At 46.0% G+C, this 20,116-nt stretch overlaps 2 protein-coding genes across 4 annotated transcripts in view; both read left to right on the forward strand.

The window, feature by feature from the left end:
• Positions 1 to 1,261: 1,261 nt before the first annotated feature.
• On the forward strand, positions 1,262 to 14,727 carry LOC112236678 (uncharacterized protein KIAA2012-like). Its single transcript, XM_024405277.2, has 4 exons — positions 1,262 to 2,174; positions 2,371 to 2,661; positions 14,215 to 14,418; positions 14,590 to 14,727. Exons 1-4 carry the CDS (start codon positions 2,070 to 2,072, stop codon positions 14,725 to 14,727), a joined length of 738 nt encoding a protein of 245 aa, XP_024261045.1. The 5' UTR covers positions 1,262 to 2,069.
• Positions 14,728 to 17,778: 3,051 nt separating this feature from the next.
• LOC112236681 (trichohyalin) overlaps positions 17,779 to 20,116 on the forward strand; it is a 64,432-nt gene continuing 62,094 nt past the window's right edge. For all 3 annotated transcript variants that reach the window (XM_042320063.1, XM_042320061.1, XM_042320062.1), the window contains exons 1-2: positions 17,779 to 17,927; positions 18,816 to 18,865. In XM_042320063.1, the coding sequence (XP_042175997.1) occupies positions 17,823 to 17,927; positions 18,816 to 18,865 (155 nt within the window). In that variant the 5' untranslated portion in view covers positions 17,779 to 17,822. The remainder of the gene's footprint in view (positions 17,928 to 18,815; positions 18,866 to 20,116) is intronic.

The raw sequence follows: 20,116 nt of genomic DNA on the forward strand, positions 1-20,116 counted from the left end.
GTGATTGACCGTCATCTTGAACTTCTTCCATTTTCTAATAATTGTGCCAACAGTTGTTGCCTTCTCACCAAGCTGCTTGCCTATTGTCCTGTAGCCCATCCCAGCCTTGTTGCAGGTCTACAATTTTATCCCTGATGTCCTTTACACAGCTGTCTGGTCTTGGCCATTGTGGAGAGGTTGGAGTCTGTTTGATTGAGGTTGTGGACAGGTGTCTTTTATACAGGTAACGAGTTCAAACAGGTGCAGTTAATACAGGTAATGAGTGGAGAATAGGAGGGCTTCTTAAAGAAAAACTAACAGGTCTGTGAGATCCGGAATTCTTATTGGTTGGTAGGTGATCAAATACTTATGTCATGCAATAAAATGCAAATTAATTACTTAAAAATCATACAATGTGATTTTTGGATTTTTGTTTTAGATTCCGTCTCTGACAGTTGAAGTGTACCTATGATAAAAATTACAGATCTCTACATGCTTTGTAAGTAGGAAAACCTGCAAAATTGGCAGTGTATCAAATACTTGTTCTCCCCACTGTACAGGGTCAGTTCCAGGGTCAGTAGCTACAGTGGGGAGAACCAGTATTTAATACACCGAGGAACTTGAAGCTCTCGACCCGTTCCACTGCACCGTAGTGTTGTCAGCAAACTTGGATCATGGTGTTGGAGTCATGCTCGGCCTCAGTCATTGGTTAAATGGGACTAAATACACATTCCTGTGGGGCCCCCGTGTTGAGGGTCAGCGTAATCTGCCTGTCGTGAAGCTAGATCCAAAATGGCCCCCTTTCCTCCATTGTGCACTACTTATGACCAGAGCTCCAAGTAGTGAACTATCTAGGGAAGAGGGTGCCATTTCAGATGCCTGGGTCTCTCCTTTGCTGTGTTACTGTTTCAGGATGGGTGAAGGTGGTTAGGGCTGTTGGTCAGACAGGAAGGGAGGGGGTAATATCTGAGTTGCAACCACGGCAACAGAAACTCAGTGGTTGAGCTCTGCCTGTATAGAGATAAACTCTAGAGAACCTAGCAACACTTAGCAACAGCAACTCGGCAAACACAAGCATTAAGGACAGATAGACACAGAGGGGCAGAGAGGCTATTCGCTTTTGACGACTCACATTCACCAGTTAACAAATTCAGTCAGTTCTATTTTAATGCCACAGCAGAATGGTACAAAGCTCCTAGAAGAGAGCCTTTTCCATTAAGTTTTTATGCTTTGAAATGTGTGATTTAATGTTATTTTTAGTAAAATTACATACTTGTTTTTGTTTGTTTTATAGAGACAGGGGAATGAAACTGCTCTCCTGAGGATCTTTCTTCTACGAAAGAGCAGGACTTGTCTGATAGGACAGTGTTTGGAGCAGGATTTGTCTGAGAGGACAGTATCTAGAACAGGATTTGTCTGAGGGGACAGTGTCTGGAGCAGGGATTTGTCTGAGAGGACCGTACTGGAGCAGGGATTTGTCTGAGAGGACCGTACTGGAGCAGGATTTGTCTGAGAGGACCGTACTGGAGCAGGGATTTGTCTGAGAGGACCGTACTGGAGCAGGATTTGTCTGAGAGGACAGTGTCTGGAGCAGGATCTGTCTGAGAGGACAGTGTCTGGAGCAGGATCTGTCTGAGAGGACAGTGTCTGGAGCAGGATTTGTCTGAGAGGACAGTGTCTGGAGCAGGATCTGTCTGAGAGGACAGTGTCTGGAGCAGGATTTGTCTGAGAGGACAGTGTCTGGAGCAGGATTTGTCTGAGAGGACAGTGTCTGGAGCAGGATCTGTCTGAGAGGACCGTACTGGAGCAGGATCTGTCTGGGAGGACCGTACTGGAGCAGGATTTGTCTGAGAGGACCGTACTGGAGCAGGATTTGTCTGAGAGGACCGTATCTGGAGCAGGATTTGCCTGAGAAGACCGTACTGGAGCAGGATTTGTCTGAGAGGACCGTATCTGGAGCAGGATTTGCCTGAGAGGACCGTACTGGAGCAGGATTTGTCTGAGAGGACCGTACTGGAGCAGGATTTGTCTGAGAGGACCGTATCTAACTGTTATTCCATAGTGTTTTAAGAAGCAGCAGGGTTTTAGTCATGAAAGATATTGCTCTATCGCTACTCAGTCGAGGCTGTGGTCATGTTGTCCAGTCACATCTGGGCAGTCAAGATGGACGCCTGGAAGTCTACTTCGAACCTAAGGTAAATTTCAGGTCCTTTTACACTTCATTCAGTCAGAAAGCAAGTTATAGCACATTATAAAGCATTATATCTGCAGGCTTTAATTAAAGTGTTACCCTATAAAGTGAGTTGATGAATTTATTGAAGACTCCAATAACAATGAAATGTGGAAGTTATGATAAAATGTTGACAATACAAATGTTTTATTTCTACATAGGACTACTATCATTGGAAGTCTCAGCCCCCCCTACTCCGCTTATCTAAGAGTGGCCGTCTGCTGGGCGGGGAGGAGCCAGCGCTCCCTAAAACGTACAGCACAAGACAGGGACCCCTCTTCCTATACTACCAGGAAATGGCCATGATGTCATCGGTTCTGTCATCATGCCCCTCAGTGTCAGAGGACATCAGGAAGAGGCAGGCCTCCCAACATTCCAGACAGGAAGTGGAGCTCCAGCTGAACACTCTGCGGGACCTGACGGGAGCCATACTGGCTTATGGGAAAAAGCAGGTAGAGCTCAGCCAATAGGAAGAGTTTGGGGCAACAAGCGGGTAGAGATCAGCCAATAGGAGACGTCTGATCCCTGATTCACACTGTCGGGCCAACCAGAAACGTTCTGTGCTAGCATGGATCATTTAGTTTCACATTGTCCATCAATTCAAATGGAATCATTTTTGTTTTGGAACTCACACACAAAGAGGTTCTCATCTCTCTACTCATTTCCATTGAACTCTTCTCATAAGGAACCAGATAGAGTTCAACCATAGCCCCATTGTCATACTGACCAGTGTTTAGCCCATAGGGAGAAATGGAGAGTGGAGTTGTATTTCTCATTCATGTCTTACAATCCCAAATGGCTCACTATTCTTTACATAGTGCACTATGGTACAGTACCTGGGCCTGGTAAAATAATTCTCTCACTCTCTCTCACTCTCTCTCACTCTCTCACACTCTCTCACACTCTCACTCTCTCTCACTCTCTCACACTCTCTCTCACTCTCTCTCACTCTCACTCTCTCTCACTCTCTCTCACTCTCTCTCTCACTCTCTCTCACTCTCTCTCTCTCTCTCTCTCTCTCTCTCACTCTCACTCACTCTCACTCTCTCTCACTCTCTCTCACTCTGTCTCACTCTCTCTCACTCTCTCTCACTCTCACTCTCTCTCACTCTCTCTCACTCTCTCTCAATCTCACTCTCTCTCACTCTCCCTCTCTCTCTCTCACTCCCTTTTGCAAAGATATTTGTGAAATTAGAATCCGTAAAGGGAAGTGACTGATTGTACTAGTGGGACAGGTTTATAGATACGTGTGTGTATATAGCTGACGGTCGTAGTGGGACAGGTTTATAGATATCTGTGTGTATGTAGCTGACGGTCGTAGTGGGACAGGTTTATAGATATCTGTGTGTATATAGCTGACGGTCGTAGTGGGACAGGTTTATAGATATCTGTGTGTATATATCTGACGGTCGTAGTGGGACAGGTTTATAGATATGTGTGTGTATGTAGCTGACGGTCGTAGTCGGACAGGTTTGTAGATATCTGTGTGTATATCCAGTTGAAGTCGGAAGTTTACATACACTTAGGTTGGAGTCATTAAAACTTGTTTTTCAACCACTCCACAAATTTCTTGTTAACAAACTATAGTTTTGGAAGTCAGTTAGGACATCTACTTTGTACATGACACAAATCATTATTCCAACAATTGTTTACAGACAGATTATTTCACTTATAATTCACTGTATCACAATTCCAGTGGGTCAGAAGTTTACATACACTAAGTTGACTGTGCCTTTAAACAGCATGGAACATTCCAGAAAAGGATGTCATGGCTTTAGAAGCTTCTGATAGGCTAATTGACATCATTTGAGTCAATTGGAGGTGTACCTGTGGATGTGTTTCAAGGCCTACCTTCAAACTCAGTGCCTCTTTACTTGACATCATGGGAAAATGAAAAGAAATCAGCCAAGACCTCAGAAAACAAATTGTTGACCTCTACAAGTCTGGTTCATCCTTGGGAGCAATTTCCAAATGCCTGAAGGTACCACGTTCATCTGTACAAACAATAGTACGCAAGTATAAACACCATGGGACCATGCAGCCGTCATACCACTCAGGAAGGAGATTAATTTTGTCTCCTAGATATGAGCGTACTTTGGTGCAAATCAATCCCAGAACAACAGCAAAGGACCTTGTGAAGATGCTGGAGGAAACAGGTACAAAAGTATCTATATCCACAGTAAAACGAGTCCTATATCGACCTAACCTAAAAGGCCGCTCAGCAAGGAAGAAACCACTGCTCAAAAACCTCCATAAAAAGCCAGACTACGGTTTGCAACTGCACATGGGGATAAAGATCGTAGTTTTTGGAGAAATATCCTCTGGTCTGTTGAAACAAAAATAGAACTGTTTGGCCATAATGACCATTGTTATGTTTGGAGGAAAAAGGGGGAGGCTTGCAAGCCGAAGAACACCATCCCAACCGTGAAGCATAGGGGTGGCAGCATCATATTGTGGGATGCTTTGCTGCAGGAGGGACTGGTGCACTTCACAAAATAGATGGCCTCATGATGAAAGGAAAATTATGTGGATATATTGAAGCAACATCTCAAGACATCAGTCAGGAAGTTAAAGCTTGGTCGCAAATGGGTCTTCCAAATGGACAACGACTCCAAGCATACTTCCAAAATTGTGGCAAAATGGCTTAAGGACAACAAAGTCAAGGTATTGAAGTGGCCATCACAAAGCCCTGACCTCAATCCTATAGAAAATGTTTGGGCAGAACTGAAAAAGTGTGTGCGAGCAAGGAGGCCTACAAACCTGACTCAGTTATACCAGCTTTGTCAGGAGGAATGGGCCAACATTCACTCAACTTATTGTGGGAAGCTTGTGGAAGCCTACCTGAAACGTTTGACCCAAGTTAAACAATTTAAATCAAATCAAATCAAATTTTATTTGTCACATACACATGGTTAGCAGATGTTAATGCGAGTGTAGCGAAATGCTTGTGCTTCTGGTTCCGACAATGCAGTAATAACCAACAAGTAATCTAACTAACAATTCCAAAACTACTGTCTTATACACACAAGTGTAAGGGGATAAAGAATATGTACATAAAGATATATGAATGAGTGATGGTACAGAGCAGCATAGGCAAGATACAGTAGATGGTATCGAGTACAGTATATACATATGAGATGAGTATGTAAACAAAGTGGCATTGTTAAAGTGGCTAGTGATACATGTATTACATAAGGATGCAGTAGATGATATAGAGTGCAGTATATACGTATGCATATGAGATGAATAATGTAGGGGATGTAACATTATATAAGGTAGCATTGTTTAAAGTGGCTAGTAATATATTTTACATCATTTTACATCATTAAAGTGGCTGGAGTTGAGTCAGTGTCAGTGTCAGTGTGTTGGCAGCAGCCACTCAATGTTAGTGGTGGCTGTTTAACAGTCTGATGGCCTTGAGATAGAAGCTGTTTTTCAGTCTCTCGGTCCCAGCTTTGATGCACCTGTACTGACCTCGCCTTCTGGATGATAGCGCGGTGAACAGGCAGTGGCTCGGGTGGTTGATGTCCTTGATGATCTTTATGGCCTTCCTGTAACATCGGGTGGTGTAGGTGTCCTGGAGGGCAGGTAGTTTGCCCCGGTGATGCGTTGTGCAGACCTCACTACCCTCTGGAGAGCCTTACGGTTGTGGGCGGAGCAGTTGCCGTACCAGGCGGTGATACAGCCCGCCAGGATGCTCTCGATTGTGCATCTGTAGAAGTTTGTGAGTGCTTTTGGTGACAAGCCGAATTTCTTCAGCCTCCTGAGGTTGAAGAGGCGCTGCTGCGCCTTCTTCACGATGCTGTCTGTGTGAGTGGACCAATTCAGTTTGTCTGTGATGTGTATGCCGAGGAACTTAAAACTTGCTACCCTCTCCACTACTGTTCCATCGATGTGGATAGGGGGGTGTTCCCTCTGCTGTTTCCTGAAGTCCACAATCATCTCCTTAGTTTTGTTGACGTTGAGTGTGAGGTTATTTTCCTGACACCACACTCCGAGGGCCCTCACCTCCTCCCTGTAGGCCGTCTCGTCGTTGTTGGTGATCAAGCCTACCACTGTTGTGTCGTCCGCAAACTTGATGATTGAGTTGGAGGCGTGCGTGGCCACGCAGTCGTGGGTGAACAGGGAGTACAGGAGAGGGCTCAGAACGCACCCTTGTGGGGCCCCAGTGTTGAGGATCAGCGGGGTGGAGATGTTGTTGCCTACCCTCACCACCTGGGGGCGGCCCGTCAGGAAGTCCAGTACCCAGTTGCACAGGGCGGTGTCGAGACCCAGGGTCTCGAGCTTGATGACGAGCTTGGAGGGTACTATGGTGTTGAATGCCGAGCTGTAGTCGATGAACAGCATTCTCACATAGGTATTCCTCTTGTCCAGATGGGTTAGGGCAGTGCGCAGTGTGGTTGAGATTGCATCGTCTGTGGACCTATTTGGGCGGTAAGCAAATTGGAGTGGGTCTAGGGTGTCAGGTAGGGTGGAGGTGATATGGGCCTTGACTAGTCTCTCAAAGCACTTCATGATGACGGAAGTGAGGGCTACGGGCGGTAGTCGTTTAGCTCAGTTACCTTAGCTTTCTTGGGAACAGGAACAATGCTACCAAATACTAATTGACTATGTAAACTTTTGACCCACTGGGAATGTGATGAAAGAAATAAAAGCTGAAATAAATCATTCTCTCTACTATTATGCTGACATTTCACATTCTTAAAATAAAGTGGTGATCCTAACTGACCTAAAACAGGGAATTTTTACTAGGATTAAATGTCAGGAATTGTGAAAAACTGAGTATAAATGTATTTGGCTAAGGTGTATGTAAACTTCAGACTTCAACTGTAGCTGACGGTCGTAGTGGGACAGGTTTATAGATATCTGTGTGTATGTAGCTGACGGTCGTAGTGGGACAGGTTTAGAGATATCTGTGTGTATGTAGCTGACGGTCATAGTGGGACAGGTTTAGAGATATCTGTGTGTATGTAGCTGACGGTCATAGTGGGACAGGTTTAGAGATATCTGTGTGTATGTAGCTGACGGTCGTAGTGGGACAGGTTTAGAGATATCTGTGTGTATGTAGCTGACGGTCGTAGTAGGACAGGTTTAGAGATATCTGTTTGTATAGCTGACGGTCGTAGTGGGACAGGTTTAGAGATATCTGTGTGTATATAGTTGACGGTCGTAGTGGGACAGGTTTAGAGATATCTGTGTGTATGTAGCTGACGGTCGTAGTGGGACAGGTTTAGAGATATCTGTTTGTATAGACGGTCGTAGTGGGACAGGTTTAGAGATATCTGTGTGTATATAGCTGACGGTCGTAGTGGGACAGGTTTAGAGATATCTGTGTATATAGCTGACGGTCGTAGTGGGACAGGTTTAGAGATATCTGTGTGTATGTAGCTGACGGTCGTAGTGGGACAGGTTTATAGATATCTGTGTGTATGTAGCTGACGGTCGTAGTGGGACAGGTTTAGAGATATCTGTGTGTATGTAGCTGACGGTCGTAGTGGGACAGGTTTAGAGATATCTGTGTGTATATATCTGACGGTCGTAGTGGGACAGGTTTAGAGATATCTGCGTGTATGTAGCTGACGGTCGTAGTGGGACAGGTTTATAGATATCTGTATGTATATATCTGACGGTCGTAGTGGGACAGGTTTAGAGATATCTGTGTGTGTAGCTGACGGTCGTAGTGGGACAGGTTTAGAGATATCTGTGTGTATGTAGCTGACGGTCGTAGTGGGACAGGTTTAGAGATATCTGTGTGTATAGCTGACGGTCGTAGTGGGACAGGTTTAGAGATATCTGTGTGTATGTAGCTGACGGCCGTAGTGGTCACAGGTTTAGAGATATCTGTGTGTATAGCTGACGGTCGTAGTGGGACAGGTTTAGAGATATCTGTGTGTATAGCTGACGGTCGTAGTGGGACAGGTTTAGAGATATCTGTGTGTATGTAGCTGACGGTCGTAGTGGGACAGGTTTATAGATATCTGTGTGTATATAGCTGACGGTCGTAGTGGGACAGGTTTATAGATATCTGTGTGTATATAGCTGACGGTCGTAGTGGGACAGGTTTATAGATATCTGTGTGTATAGCTGACGGTCGTAGTGGGACAGGTTTATAGATATTTGTGTATAGCTGACGTGGAATGGCTAGAGACTGAGAAAAGAGAAGACACCCACATGAAAAAACTGATGGGATTATACATGCTGAGGATCTTTGGGTTTATATCTGCACCATGAGGGTTAAATCAGACAATTAGGTGTGTTTTTGTAGAGCTAATCTTTTTGCGTGAGGTACTGCTCCGCACACAGACCCCTTCCCCCACTCAACGTCATAGAGAGATGTAGAGTTTCCTTGTAGGCCTATTTCGCCAAGGAAACTGTGAAGCCTGCTGTCTTTTTCTGCTTAAGAGTATTTTATTGAAGAATGTGAAACACTGTTGTGTCATGCTGTTCTTTATATGGCCTAAATAAATGTGTTCATTTGGGCAGAATGTTATATAGGTTTTATAGCAGACCAAATTGGATCTTATTAAAGAAGGACATTTCAATAAAATAAAAAAAATAACATTGTGATTTTAAAGACACAAAGTAACAACAGCCTATGATTAAAGGTTAGGCTATACTGGTCTAGATATATTTTGGCGCATGAAGGCTACATCTACAGACGGGAACGACAGACCGCAAATCAGTCGGACTGCACCGAATATGATGCCTTCCTTCGGAATGCTGAGGTCGCATAACGCTCACTGGATTCAGACCCGAAAGGGGATGAATGGTCTGAAGGAGAGAAGCCTGGAGACCCAGGAAGAAACCGACCAATTTCCATACATAGCACGCCGTTTGTCGATAGCTACAATTGATAACCTTTTAAACAATTTTTTTTTAAAGTGCCGCATCAGAAGCCTCTGTACCTTTTCAGTCGAATCCTGCTCCGGTATAGAATGTTCGGTATTGTTTCCAAGACTACAATAAACGTTCTGATTGTGATGTGATGTTGTTTTTTTTGTCTTTTTTTAATGGTAGGGTAGATAGATGTGTTTTCTACTAAATGTTTTCGTAAGTCATTGTATTTAATGAACTTCAAAGTGCTTTTCTCAGGAGGGAGTTGTTTGTGCGCAGGCAGCTCGAATTTAATTTGATTGACAGTTCTAGTTGCCTAGTGACGGATTTTAGTCTCGCTTCAGAAGCGGAATTGCTTTACTGACAAGTTAAATAACCATTCAGTGGCAATTAGAAACTAGACTACACCATATATATTGAGCACACAGCCATGCAATCTCCATTTTAAAAAAACACTGGCAGTAGAATGGCCTTACTGATCAAAGAGCTCAGTGACTTTCAAGGTGGCACCTTCATAAGATGCCATCTTTCCAACAAGTCAGTTCCTTACATTTCTGCCCTGCTAGAGCTGCCCCCATCAACTGTAAGGGCTGTTATTGTGAAGTGATAATGTTTTGGGGCAACAACGGTTCAGCCCCAAGTGGTAGGCCACACAAGCTTACAGAACAGGACTGCCGAGCGCTGCCCTTCCAAAAAAGATTGCAGTTTTGAAACTGCAGTAAAAGCGTGGTAACTACAGTCGAATGGTATTTAGGACGCAGTAATTGCAGAATAACTGCAGCGTACCAGAGTTATACTGCACTATAACTGCAATCGTTTTTCGTAAGCGTGAAGCACATAAATATCGTCTGTCCTTGGTTGCAACACTCACTACCAAGTTCCAAACTGCCTCTGGAGACAACGTCAGCACAAGAACTGTTCATCAGGGGGCTTAAGGAAATGGGTTTCCAGGGCCGAGCAGCCGCACACAAGCCTAAGATCACAATGCGCAATGCCAAGCGCCGGCTGGAGTGGTTTAAAGCTCGCTGCCATTGGACTCTGGAGCAGTGGAAACGTGTTCTCTGGAGTGATGAATCATGCTGCACCATCTGGCAGTTCGATCGACAAATCTGGGTTTGGCGGATGCCAAGAGAACCCTACCTGCCCGAATGCGTAGTGGCAACTGTAATGTTTGGTGGAGGAGGAATAATGGTCTGGGGCTGTTTTTCATGGTTCTGGCCCCTTAGTTCCAGTGATGGGAAATCTTAACGCTACATTATACAATGACATTCTAGACGATTTTGTGCTTCCAACTTTGTGGCAACAGTTTGGGGAAGGACCTTTCCTGTTTCAGCATGACAATGCCCCCGTGCACAAAGCGAGGTTCTTACAGAAATGGTTTGTTGAGATCGGTGTGGAAGAACTTGATTTGCCTGCACAGAGCCCTGACCTCAACCCCATCAAACACCTTTGGGATGAATTGGAATGCTGACTGCGAGCCAAGTGTAATTACACGCCATCAGTGCCCGACCTCGCTAATGCTCTTGTGGCTAATGCTCTACCTCCACTGTACTCGCACCCTACCATGCCCTTGTTTGTGCATTATGCTCTAAATCTATCCTACAACGCCCAGAAGTCTGCTCCTTTTACTCTCTGTTCCAAACGCACTAGACGACCAGTTCTTATAGCCTTTAGCCATACCCTTATCCTACTCCTCCTCTGTTCCTCTGGTGATGTAGATGTTAACCCAGGCCCTGTGTGTCCCCAGGAGCTCTCATTTGTTGACTCCTGTAACTGGAAAATCCTTGGTTTCATGCATGTTAACATCAGAAGCCTCCTCCCTAAGTTTACTTTATTCACTGCTTTAGCACACTCTGCCAACCCTAATGTCCTTGCTGTGTCTGAATCCTGGCTTAGGAAGGCCACCAAAAATTCTGAAATTTACATCCCCAATTACAACATTTTCCGTCAAGATAGAACTGCTAAAGGGGGCGGAGTTGCAATCTACTGTAGAGATAGCCTGCAGAGTTCTGTCCTACTATCCAGGTCTATATCCAAACAGTTTGAGCTACTAATTTTAAAAATCCAGAAAAAAGTCTCTCACTGTTGCCGTTTGTTAAGACCCGTCTCAGCTCCCAGCTGTGCCTTGAACACCATTTGTGAATTGATTGCCCCCCATGTTCTTCAGAGTTCGTACTGTTCGGTGACCTAAACTTGGACATGATCAACACCTCGGCAGTCCTACAATCTAAACTTGATGCCCTCAATCTCACACAAATTATCAAGGAACCTACCAGGTACAACCCCAATCCTTAAACATGCGCACCCTCATAGATATCATGCTGGCCGACTTGACCTCTAAAGACACCTCTGCTGTTTTTTCAACCAGGATCTCAGCGATCACTGCCTCATTGCCTGCATCCGTTATGGGACGCGGTCAAATGACCTCCACTCATCACTGTCAAACGCTCCCCAAAACACTTCTGCGAGCAGGTCTTTCTAATCGACCTTGCCCAGATATCCTGGAAGGATATCGACCTCATCCCGTCTGTAGAGGATGACTGGTTGTTCTTCAAAAGTGCCTTCCTCTCCATCTTAAATAAGCATGCCCCTTTCAAAAAATTAAGAACTAAGAACAGCTATAGCCCTTGGTTCACTCCAGACCTGTCTGCCCTTGACCAGCACAAAAACATCCTGTGGCGTTCTGCATTAGCTTCGAATAGTCTCCGCGATAAGCAACTTTTCAGGGAAGTCAGGAACCAAAGGCTAGCTTTTTCAAAGAGAAATTTGCATCCTGCAGCACTAATTCCAAAAAGTTCTGGGACACTGTAAAGTCCATGGAGAACAAGAGCACCTTCTCCCAGCTGCCCACTGCACTGGGCTAGGAAACACTGTCAACACCGATAAATCCACGATAACCGAGAATTTCAATGAGAATTTCTTTACAGCAGGCTACGCTTTCCACCTGGCTACACCAACCCCAGCCAACAGCTCTGGACCTCCCGCAGCAACTGGCCCAAGCCCCCCGCTTTTCCTTCACCCAAATCCAGACAACTGATGTCCTGAAAGAACTGCAAAATCTGGACCCCTACAAATCAGCTGGGCTAGACATCTGGACCCGCTCTTCCTAAAATTATCTTCCGCCATTGTCGCAACCCCTATTACTAGTCTGTTAAACCTCTCTTTCATATCATCCGAGAGTCCTAAAGATTGGAATGCTGCCACGGTCATCCCCCTCCTCAAAAGAGGAGACACTCTAGACGCAAAATGTTACAGACCTATATCCATCCTGACCTGCCTTTCTAAAGTCTTCGAAAGCCAAGTGAACAAACAGATCACCAACCTTTTCGAATACCACCAAACCTTCTCCGCTATGCAATCCGGTTTCCTTGCAGGTCACGGGTGCAACCCAGCCACGCTCAAGGTCCTAAACGATATCAAAACCGCCAGCGATAAATAACAGTACTGTGTAGCCGTCTTCATCGACCTGGCCAAGGCTTTGGATTTCGTCAATCACCGTATTCTTATCGGCAGACTCAACAGCCTTGGTTTCTCAAATGACTGCCTCGCCTGGTTCACTAACTACTTCTCTGATAGAGTTCAGTGTGTAAAATCGGAGGGCCTGTTGTCCGGACTTATGGCAGTCTCTATGGGGGTCCCACAGGGTTCAATTGTCGGGCCGACTCTTTTCTCTGTATATATCAATGATGTCGCTCTTGCTGTGGGTGATCCTTTGATCCACCTCTACGCAGACGCCACCATTCTGTATACTTCTGGCCCTTCTTTGGACACTGTGTTAACAAACCTCCAGACGAGCTTCAATGCCATAAAACACTTTCCATGGCCTCCAAGTGCTTTTAAACGCTAGTAAAACTAAATGCATGCTTTTCAACAGATCGCTTCCCGCACCAGCCGCCAGCCTAGGATCACTACTCTGGACGGTTCTGACTTAGAATATGTGGACTAACTATAAATACCTAGGTGTCTGGCTGGACTGTAAACTCTCCTTCCAGACTCATATCAAGCATCTCGAATCCAAACTCAAATCTAGAATCGGCATTCTATTTCGCAACAAAGTATCCTTCACTCATGCTACCAAACAGACCCTCGTAAAACTGACCATCCTACCGATCCTCGACATCGGCGATGTCACTTAAAAAATAGCCTCCAACACTCTACTCAGCAAATTGAATGCAGTCTATCACAGTGCCATCCGTTTTGTCACCAAAGCCCCATATACTACCCACAACTGCGACCTGTACGCTCTCGTTGGCTGGCCATCGCTTCATATTCATCCCCAAACCCACTGGCTCCAGGTCATCTATAAGTCTTTGCTAGGTAAAGCCCCGCCTTATCTTAGCTCACTGGTCGCCATAGCAGCATCCACCCGTGGCACGCTCTTGCAGGTATATTTCACTGGTCACCCCCAAAACCAACTGCCCACGCTCCAGCAGGTATATTTCACTGGTCACCCCCAAAGCCAACTCTCCCTTTGGCCGCCTTTCCTTCCAGTTCTCTGCTGCCAATGACTGGAACCAATTGCAAAAATCACTGAAGCTAACCAGCAGTCAGAGCAGCTTACAGATCATTGCACCTGTACATAGCTCATCTGTAAATAGCCCACCCAACTACCTCATCCCCATATTGTATTTATTATTTTGCTCCTTTGCACCCCAGTATCTCTACTTGCACATTCGTCTTCTGCTCAACTATCACTCCAGTGTTTAATTGCTAAATTGTAATTGTTTCGCCACTATGGCCTATTAATTGCGTTACCTCCCTTATCTTACTTAATTTGCACACACTGTATATAGACTTTTCTACTGTGTTATTGACTGTACGTTTGTTCATGTTCATGTGTAACTCTGTGTTGTTGTTTGTGTCGCACTGCTTTGCTTTATCTTGGCCTGGTCACAGTTGTAAATGAGAACTTGTTCTCAACTAGCCTACCTGGTTAAATAAAGGTGAATTCACATTTTTAAAAACACACCCATTCAGAAACAAGCTGTATTTGAACTATGGCAGGACACGGCCATATATAGCAGCTTTCTGTCTGTAGTTATTTTTTTTACCTCTGACATTCTAAACATATTGCTAAAGCCCTTTTCCTACACTGGGAATTATCTAGTATTTGTTATAATGCATCTGTTATGATTCTCATTAATAATGGTTTGTCTTTGTCTCTCCCTCAGCTTCGTGAGGAAGGAGAAGGCGAAGACACCAACCAGCCTGTCCTCCCTCTCCCCTCCAGTCATGAGACATACTATCCTCCCATCAAGCCCTCCTACCCCAGACACCCCACCAAGGGTTGGACTCCCTTCAGGTCTACCTGGAACCGCCAGGCAGCTCCCACCCACCTGGAGCAGCTCACAGGTAACACACAGGACAGGCCAAAGGTCAAAGGTAACAGGCATAATAGGGGAACATGAAACGTGTCTGTTTGTCCACCTTCTGTCAATAATGGCAGTTGGGATGAAAGTCTGAATATAGACGGGCTCAGCATGTCTATGAGTAGTTCACTGAAAAAGAAGACTTTTACTGTCCATCGCTTGCCTCTGTTCAACCAGATGATCCAGAGCTGTGTAGGGGCCATGTCAAGACCCCACGCCCCACTCCAGCTACAGGTGGCCTTTACCTCCCCAGGCCTGGCCAGGCAGTCTCCCACAATCCCTACAGGCAACCTCAAGTTCCTATACCAGAGGTGAACTGCTACACAAGAGACATATCTCATCCAGCATCAGGTAAACTCAGCATGTTGACCAACATACTGTCCCAATTATCTTTCCTTTGTCCAAAAGTGCGTACTTGGTCCCTTCCCTTCACTGTTTTTAAAGGGATTGAGGTGAATGAAGGGAACAAGCATGGTGGAAACTTCCACTAGCCCATGCCTCCACTAATCCAATGCTTTATGGTGGAAACTCCCACTAGCCCATGCCTCCACCAATCCAATGCTTTATGGTGGAAACTCCCACTAGCCCATGCCTCCACCAATCCAATGCTTTATGGTGGAAACTCCCACCAGGTTAGGGTTAAGGTTAGTACTGAAGGACAGGGACAACAGTGGGAAGATTAGTACTGAAGGACAGGGACAACAGTGGGAAGATTAGTACTGAAAGACAGGGACAACAGTCAGAAGGTTAGTACTGAAGGACAGCGACAACAGTGGGAAGGTTAGTACTGAAGGACAGGGACAACAGTCAGAAGGTTAGTACTGAAGGACAGGGACAACAGTCAGAAGGTTAGTACTGAAGGATAGGGACAACAGTCAGACGGTTTGTACTGAAGGACAGGGACAACAGTCAGAAGATTAGTACTGAAGGACAGGGACAACAGCCAGAAGGTTTGTACTGAAGGACAGGGACAACAGTCAGAAGGTTAGTACTGAAGGACAGGGACAACAGCCAGAAGGTTTGTACTGAAGGACAGGGACAACAGTGGGAAGGTTAGGGTTAGTACTGAAGGACAGGGACAACAGTGGGAAGGTTAGGGATAGTACTGAAGGACAGGGACAACAGTGAGAAGATTAGGGTTAGTACTGAAGGACAGGGACAACAGTGGGAAGGTTAGGGTTAGTACTGAAGGACAGGGACAACAGTGGGAAGATTAGGGTTAGTACTGAAGGACAGGGACAACAGTGGGAAGGTTAGGGATAGTACTGAAGGACAGGGACAACAGTGGGAAGATTAGGGTTAGTACTGAAGGACAGGGACAACAGTGGGAAGGTTAGACTGAAGGACAGGGACAACAGCCAGAAGGTTAGTACTGAAGGACAGGGACAACAGTCAGAAGGTTAGTACTGAAGGACAGGGACAACAGTGGGAAGGTTAGTGCTGAAGGACAGGGACAACAGTGGGAAGGTTAGTACTGAAGGACAGGGACAACAGTGAGAAGGTTAGTACTGAAGGACAGGGACAACAGTGGGAAGGTTAGTACTGAAGGACAGGGACAACAGTGGGAAGGCTAGGACTGAAGGACAGGGACAACAGTGGGAAGATTAGTACTGAAGGACAGCGACATCAGTCAGAAGGTTAGGGTTAGTACTGAAGGACAGGGACAACAGTCAGAAGGTTAGTACTGAAGGACAGGGACAACAGTGGGAAGGTTAGGGTTAGTACTGAAGGACAGGGACAACAGTCAGAAGGTTAGTACTGAAGGACATGGACAACAGTGGGAAGGTTAGGGTTAGTACTGAAGGACAGGGACAACAGTGGGAAGATTAGGGTTAGTACTGAAGGACAGGGACAACAGTGGGAAGGTTAGGGATAGTACTGAAGGACAGGGACAACAGTGGGAAGATTAGGGTTAGTACTGAAGGACAGGGACAACAGTGGGAAGGTTAGACTGAAGGACAGGGACAACAGCCAGAAGGTTAGTACTGAAGGACAGGGACAACAGTCAGAAGATTAGACTGAAGGACAGGGACAACAGTCAGAAGGTTAGTACTGAAGGACAGGGACAACAGTGGGAAGGTTAGACTGAAGGACAGGGACAACAGCCAGAAGGTTAGTACTGAAGGACAGGGACAACAGTCAGAAGGTTAGACTGAAGGACAGGGACAACAGCCAGAAGGTTAGTACTGAAGGACAGGGACAACAGCCAGAAGATTAGACTGAAGGACAGGGACAACAGTCAGAAGGTTAGTACTGAAGGACAGGGACAACAGCCAGAAGGTTAGAATGAAGGACAGGGACAACAGTCTGAACTTTAATAAGACACACTTCAGAGAGAGAGGAACGAGATGTTATTGGGACTCACCTGTGAGTTAACGGGAGGTATTTTAGAGAAGGAAGTGCTGCTAGGTTTTAGAAGACACTCCCTGTGATGTGTTAGTGTGAGGTCGAGACGTCATGAGGATATGAGGATTTAACCCCCATATGGGTGATTCCACAACCCCCATATGGGTGATTCCACAACCCCCATATGGGTGATTCCACAACCCCCATATGGGAGATTCCACAACCCCCATATGGGTGACTCCACAACCCCCATATGGGTGACTCCACAACCCCCATATGGGTGACTCCACAACCCCAATATGGGTGACTCCACAACCCCAATATGGGTGACTCCACAACCCCCATATGGGTGACTCCACAGTCCCCATTTGGGTGACTCCCCAACCCCAATATGGGTGACTCCACAGTCCCCATTTGGGTGACTCCCCAACCCCCATATGGGTGACTCCACAGTCCCCATTTGGGTGACTCCACAACCCCCATATGGGTGACTCCACAGTCCCCATTTGGGTGACTCCACAACCCCCATATGGGTGACTCCACAGTCCCCATTTGGGTGACTCCCCAACCCCCATATGGGTGACTCCACAACCCCAATATGGGTGACTCCACAACCCCATATGGGTGACTCCACAGTCCCCATATGGGTGACTCCACAACCCCCATATGGGTGACTCCACAACCCCAATATGGGTGACTCCACAACCCCCATATGGGTGACTCCACAGTCCCCATTTGGGTGACTCCCCAACCCCTATATGGTTGACTCCGGGAATTGAACCCACAACTCCCATATGGGTGACTCCACAACCCCCATATGGGTGCCTCCAGGAATTGAACCCACAACCCTTGGCCATGTGCCATGCTCATGACCTTCTTTTGAGCCGTTGTTTTTTAAACCACAGGAGACGTCACACAGTTTGTGTACACAGCATGTCAGAGTGGTGTGGAGCAAGGCTCTTCTATTTTAATTGTTATGTTTGTTGTTGTTGTTATTATTGTTGTTTCTAAAAGGTTTGGAGGAGCAGGAGGCTAGGCTACTGAGGGGAGTGAAGTTTGAGGTCATGGTTGAGACACCCAGGGTTCAGAGGAGTCCCATCCCAGAGACAGAGCCTCTTTGGCGGGTAGAGAGTACAAGACACCTCCCTGGAGATCCACCTCACGGACAGGTGATAACAGAAACTAATAGACTTTTCTGTCGAAATACATTTTTGTCATACGCTTTTGGTTTCACGATAAGTAAGCCATGTCCGAGCCAGAACGGCCCATAGGACAGGGGTCTATCTCCTGTTTCTGTAGTGTGAGACAGTCAGAACGGCCCATAGGACAGGGGTCTATCTCCTGTTTCTGTAGTGTGAGACAGTCAGAACGACCCATAGGACAGGGGTCTATCTCCTGTTTCTGTAGTGTGAGACAGTCAGAACGACCCATAGGACAGGGGTCTATCTCCTGTTTCTGTAGTGTGAGACAGTCAGAACGACCCATAGGACAGGGGTCTATCTCCTGTTTCTGTAGTGTGGACCAGAACGACCCATAGGACAGGGGTCTATCTCCTGTTTCTGTAGTGTGAGACAGTCAGAACGACCCATAGGACAGGGGTCTATCTCCTGTTTCTGTAGTGTGGACCAGAACGGCCCATAGGACAGGGGTCTATCTCCTGTTTCTGTAGTGTGGACCAGAACGGCCCATAGGACAGGGGTCTATCTCCTGTTTCTGTAGTGTGGACCAGAACGACCCATAGGACAGGGGTCTATCTCCTGTTTCTGTAGTGTGAGACAGTCAGAACGACCCATAGGACAGGGGTCTATCTCCTGTTTCTGTAGTGTGGACCAGAACGGCCCATAGGACAGGGGTCTATCTCCTGTTTCTGTAGTGTTGACCAGAACGGCCCATAGGACAGGGGTCTATCTCCTGTTTCTGTAGTGTGAGACAGTCAGAACGACCCATAGGACAGGGCCCTATATTCTGTAGTGTGAGGCAGCTAGATGTAGTATTACATGCCCTGGACTAGTCTCAACAATTTCAACATAACTGATAATCTTTTTTGTATATTCCAGGCTGCACATCAGGAGGTTGGGAGGCCTGTGTTTACATACCCCGACGACAGGTACATTATCTCTCTGACCCTCTAGAGCAGGTCTGTCAAACTCCTTCCATGGAGGGTCTGACGACAGGTACAGTATCTCTCTGACCCTCTAGAGCAGGTCTGTCAAACTCCTTCCATGGAGGGTCTGCGGGTTTTTGTTTTTTCCTTTCAATTAAGCCCTAGACAACCAGGTGAGTTCCTTACTAATTAGTGACCTTATTTCATCAATCAAGGACAAGGGAGGAGTGAAATCCTGCAGACACACTGCCTTCCGTGGAATGAGTTGGACACGTACTCTAGACCTTTGAATGATGCATGCACTCAAACACTTGGCCCCTATTGGTTGACTTATATTGAACAAAACGCAACATGCAACAATTTCAAAGATTTTACTGAGTTTATAGTTTATAGAAAGAAATCAGTCTATTGAAATAAATGCATTAGGCCCTAATGTCGCATGCTTTCCTGCTTCCCGTGGTTCACCGAATTGTGTGAGGGGTAGAAATGCCCCGATTTATCCATTCCCTTCTCCGGCCATTGTATTGTTCAGTTCGATGGTGAGAAATGTCTCAGTCCCTGGAGCGAAAACATTGTGCTATACAGGAGCATGAGTACAGGACATCATTAAGATGCTCCCAAACATTTTAAACCAATATCAGGAAATTGAGTCTATCATAGTTCATGTGGGATCTCAAATACATTATGAAGGGCAGCTCAGAACAGCTGAAGATGGATTTTAAAGAACTGATTGGGTCTCTGCTTGACACCAACAAACGCCCCATAATATCTGTCCTCTGCCCTCCCTAAATGGTGGCATTGAGCGGTTCAGCAGACTTCCATAACTGACTACCAGACTATTACAGCTCTGTGGGTGGAACATTTACTGACAATTCTGATACCTTCTGGAAGCAAAGCTCTTTCTATAGAATACCTCATGATAAGGAATATACCACATCAGTCACTGGCTTCATTAATAAGTGCATCATCGACATCATCCCCACAGTGACTGTACGTACAATGCCCTCAGACAAACGATCAAAAAGGCAAAGAGTCAATACAGGACTATGATTGAATCCTACTACACCGGCTCGTCGGATGTGTCAGCCCTTGCAAACTATTACGGCCTACAAAGGGAAACCCAGCCGCGAGTTGCCTAGTGACGTGAGCCTACCAGATGAGCTAAATGCCTGACATGCTGGCTTCGAGGCAAGAAACACTGAAGCATGCATGAAAGCCCCAGTTGTCCCGGATTACTGTGTGATCACGCTCTTG

The sequence above is a fragment of the Oncorhynchus tshawytscha genome, linkage group LG03 (genome assembly GCF_018296145.1).
Source record: "Oncorhynchus tshawytscha isolate Ot180627B linkage group LG03, Otsh_v2.0, whole genome shotgun sequence".
In the NCBI taxonomy this organism is placed as follows: Eukaryota; Metazoa; Chordata; class Actinopteri; order Salmoniformes; family Salmonidae; genus Oncorhynchus; species Oncorhynchus tshawytscha.

Bases quoted from the DNA above. Each gene is read 5' to 3' on its own strand.
- LOC112236678 (XM_024405277.2), top strand. From the start codon at position 2,070: ATGAAAGATATTGCTCTATCGCTACTCAGTCGAGGCTGTGGTCATGTT. The intron at 2,175-2,370 runs GTAAATTTCAGG...ATTTCTACATAG, and splicing joins AAGTCTACTTCGAACCTAAG to GACTACTATCATTGGAAGTC. The intron at 14,419-14,589 runs GTCAAAGGTAAC...CTGTTCAACCAG, and splicing joins ACACACAGGACAGGCCAAAG to ATGATCCAGAGCTGTGTAGG.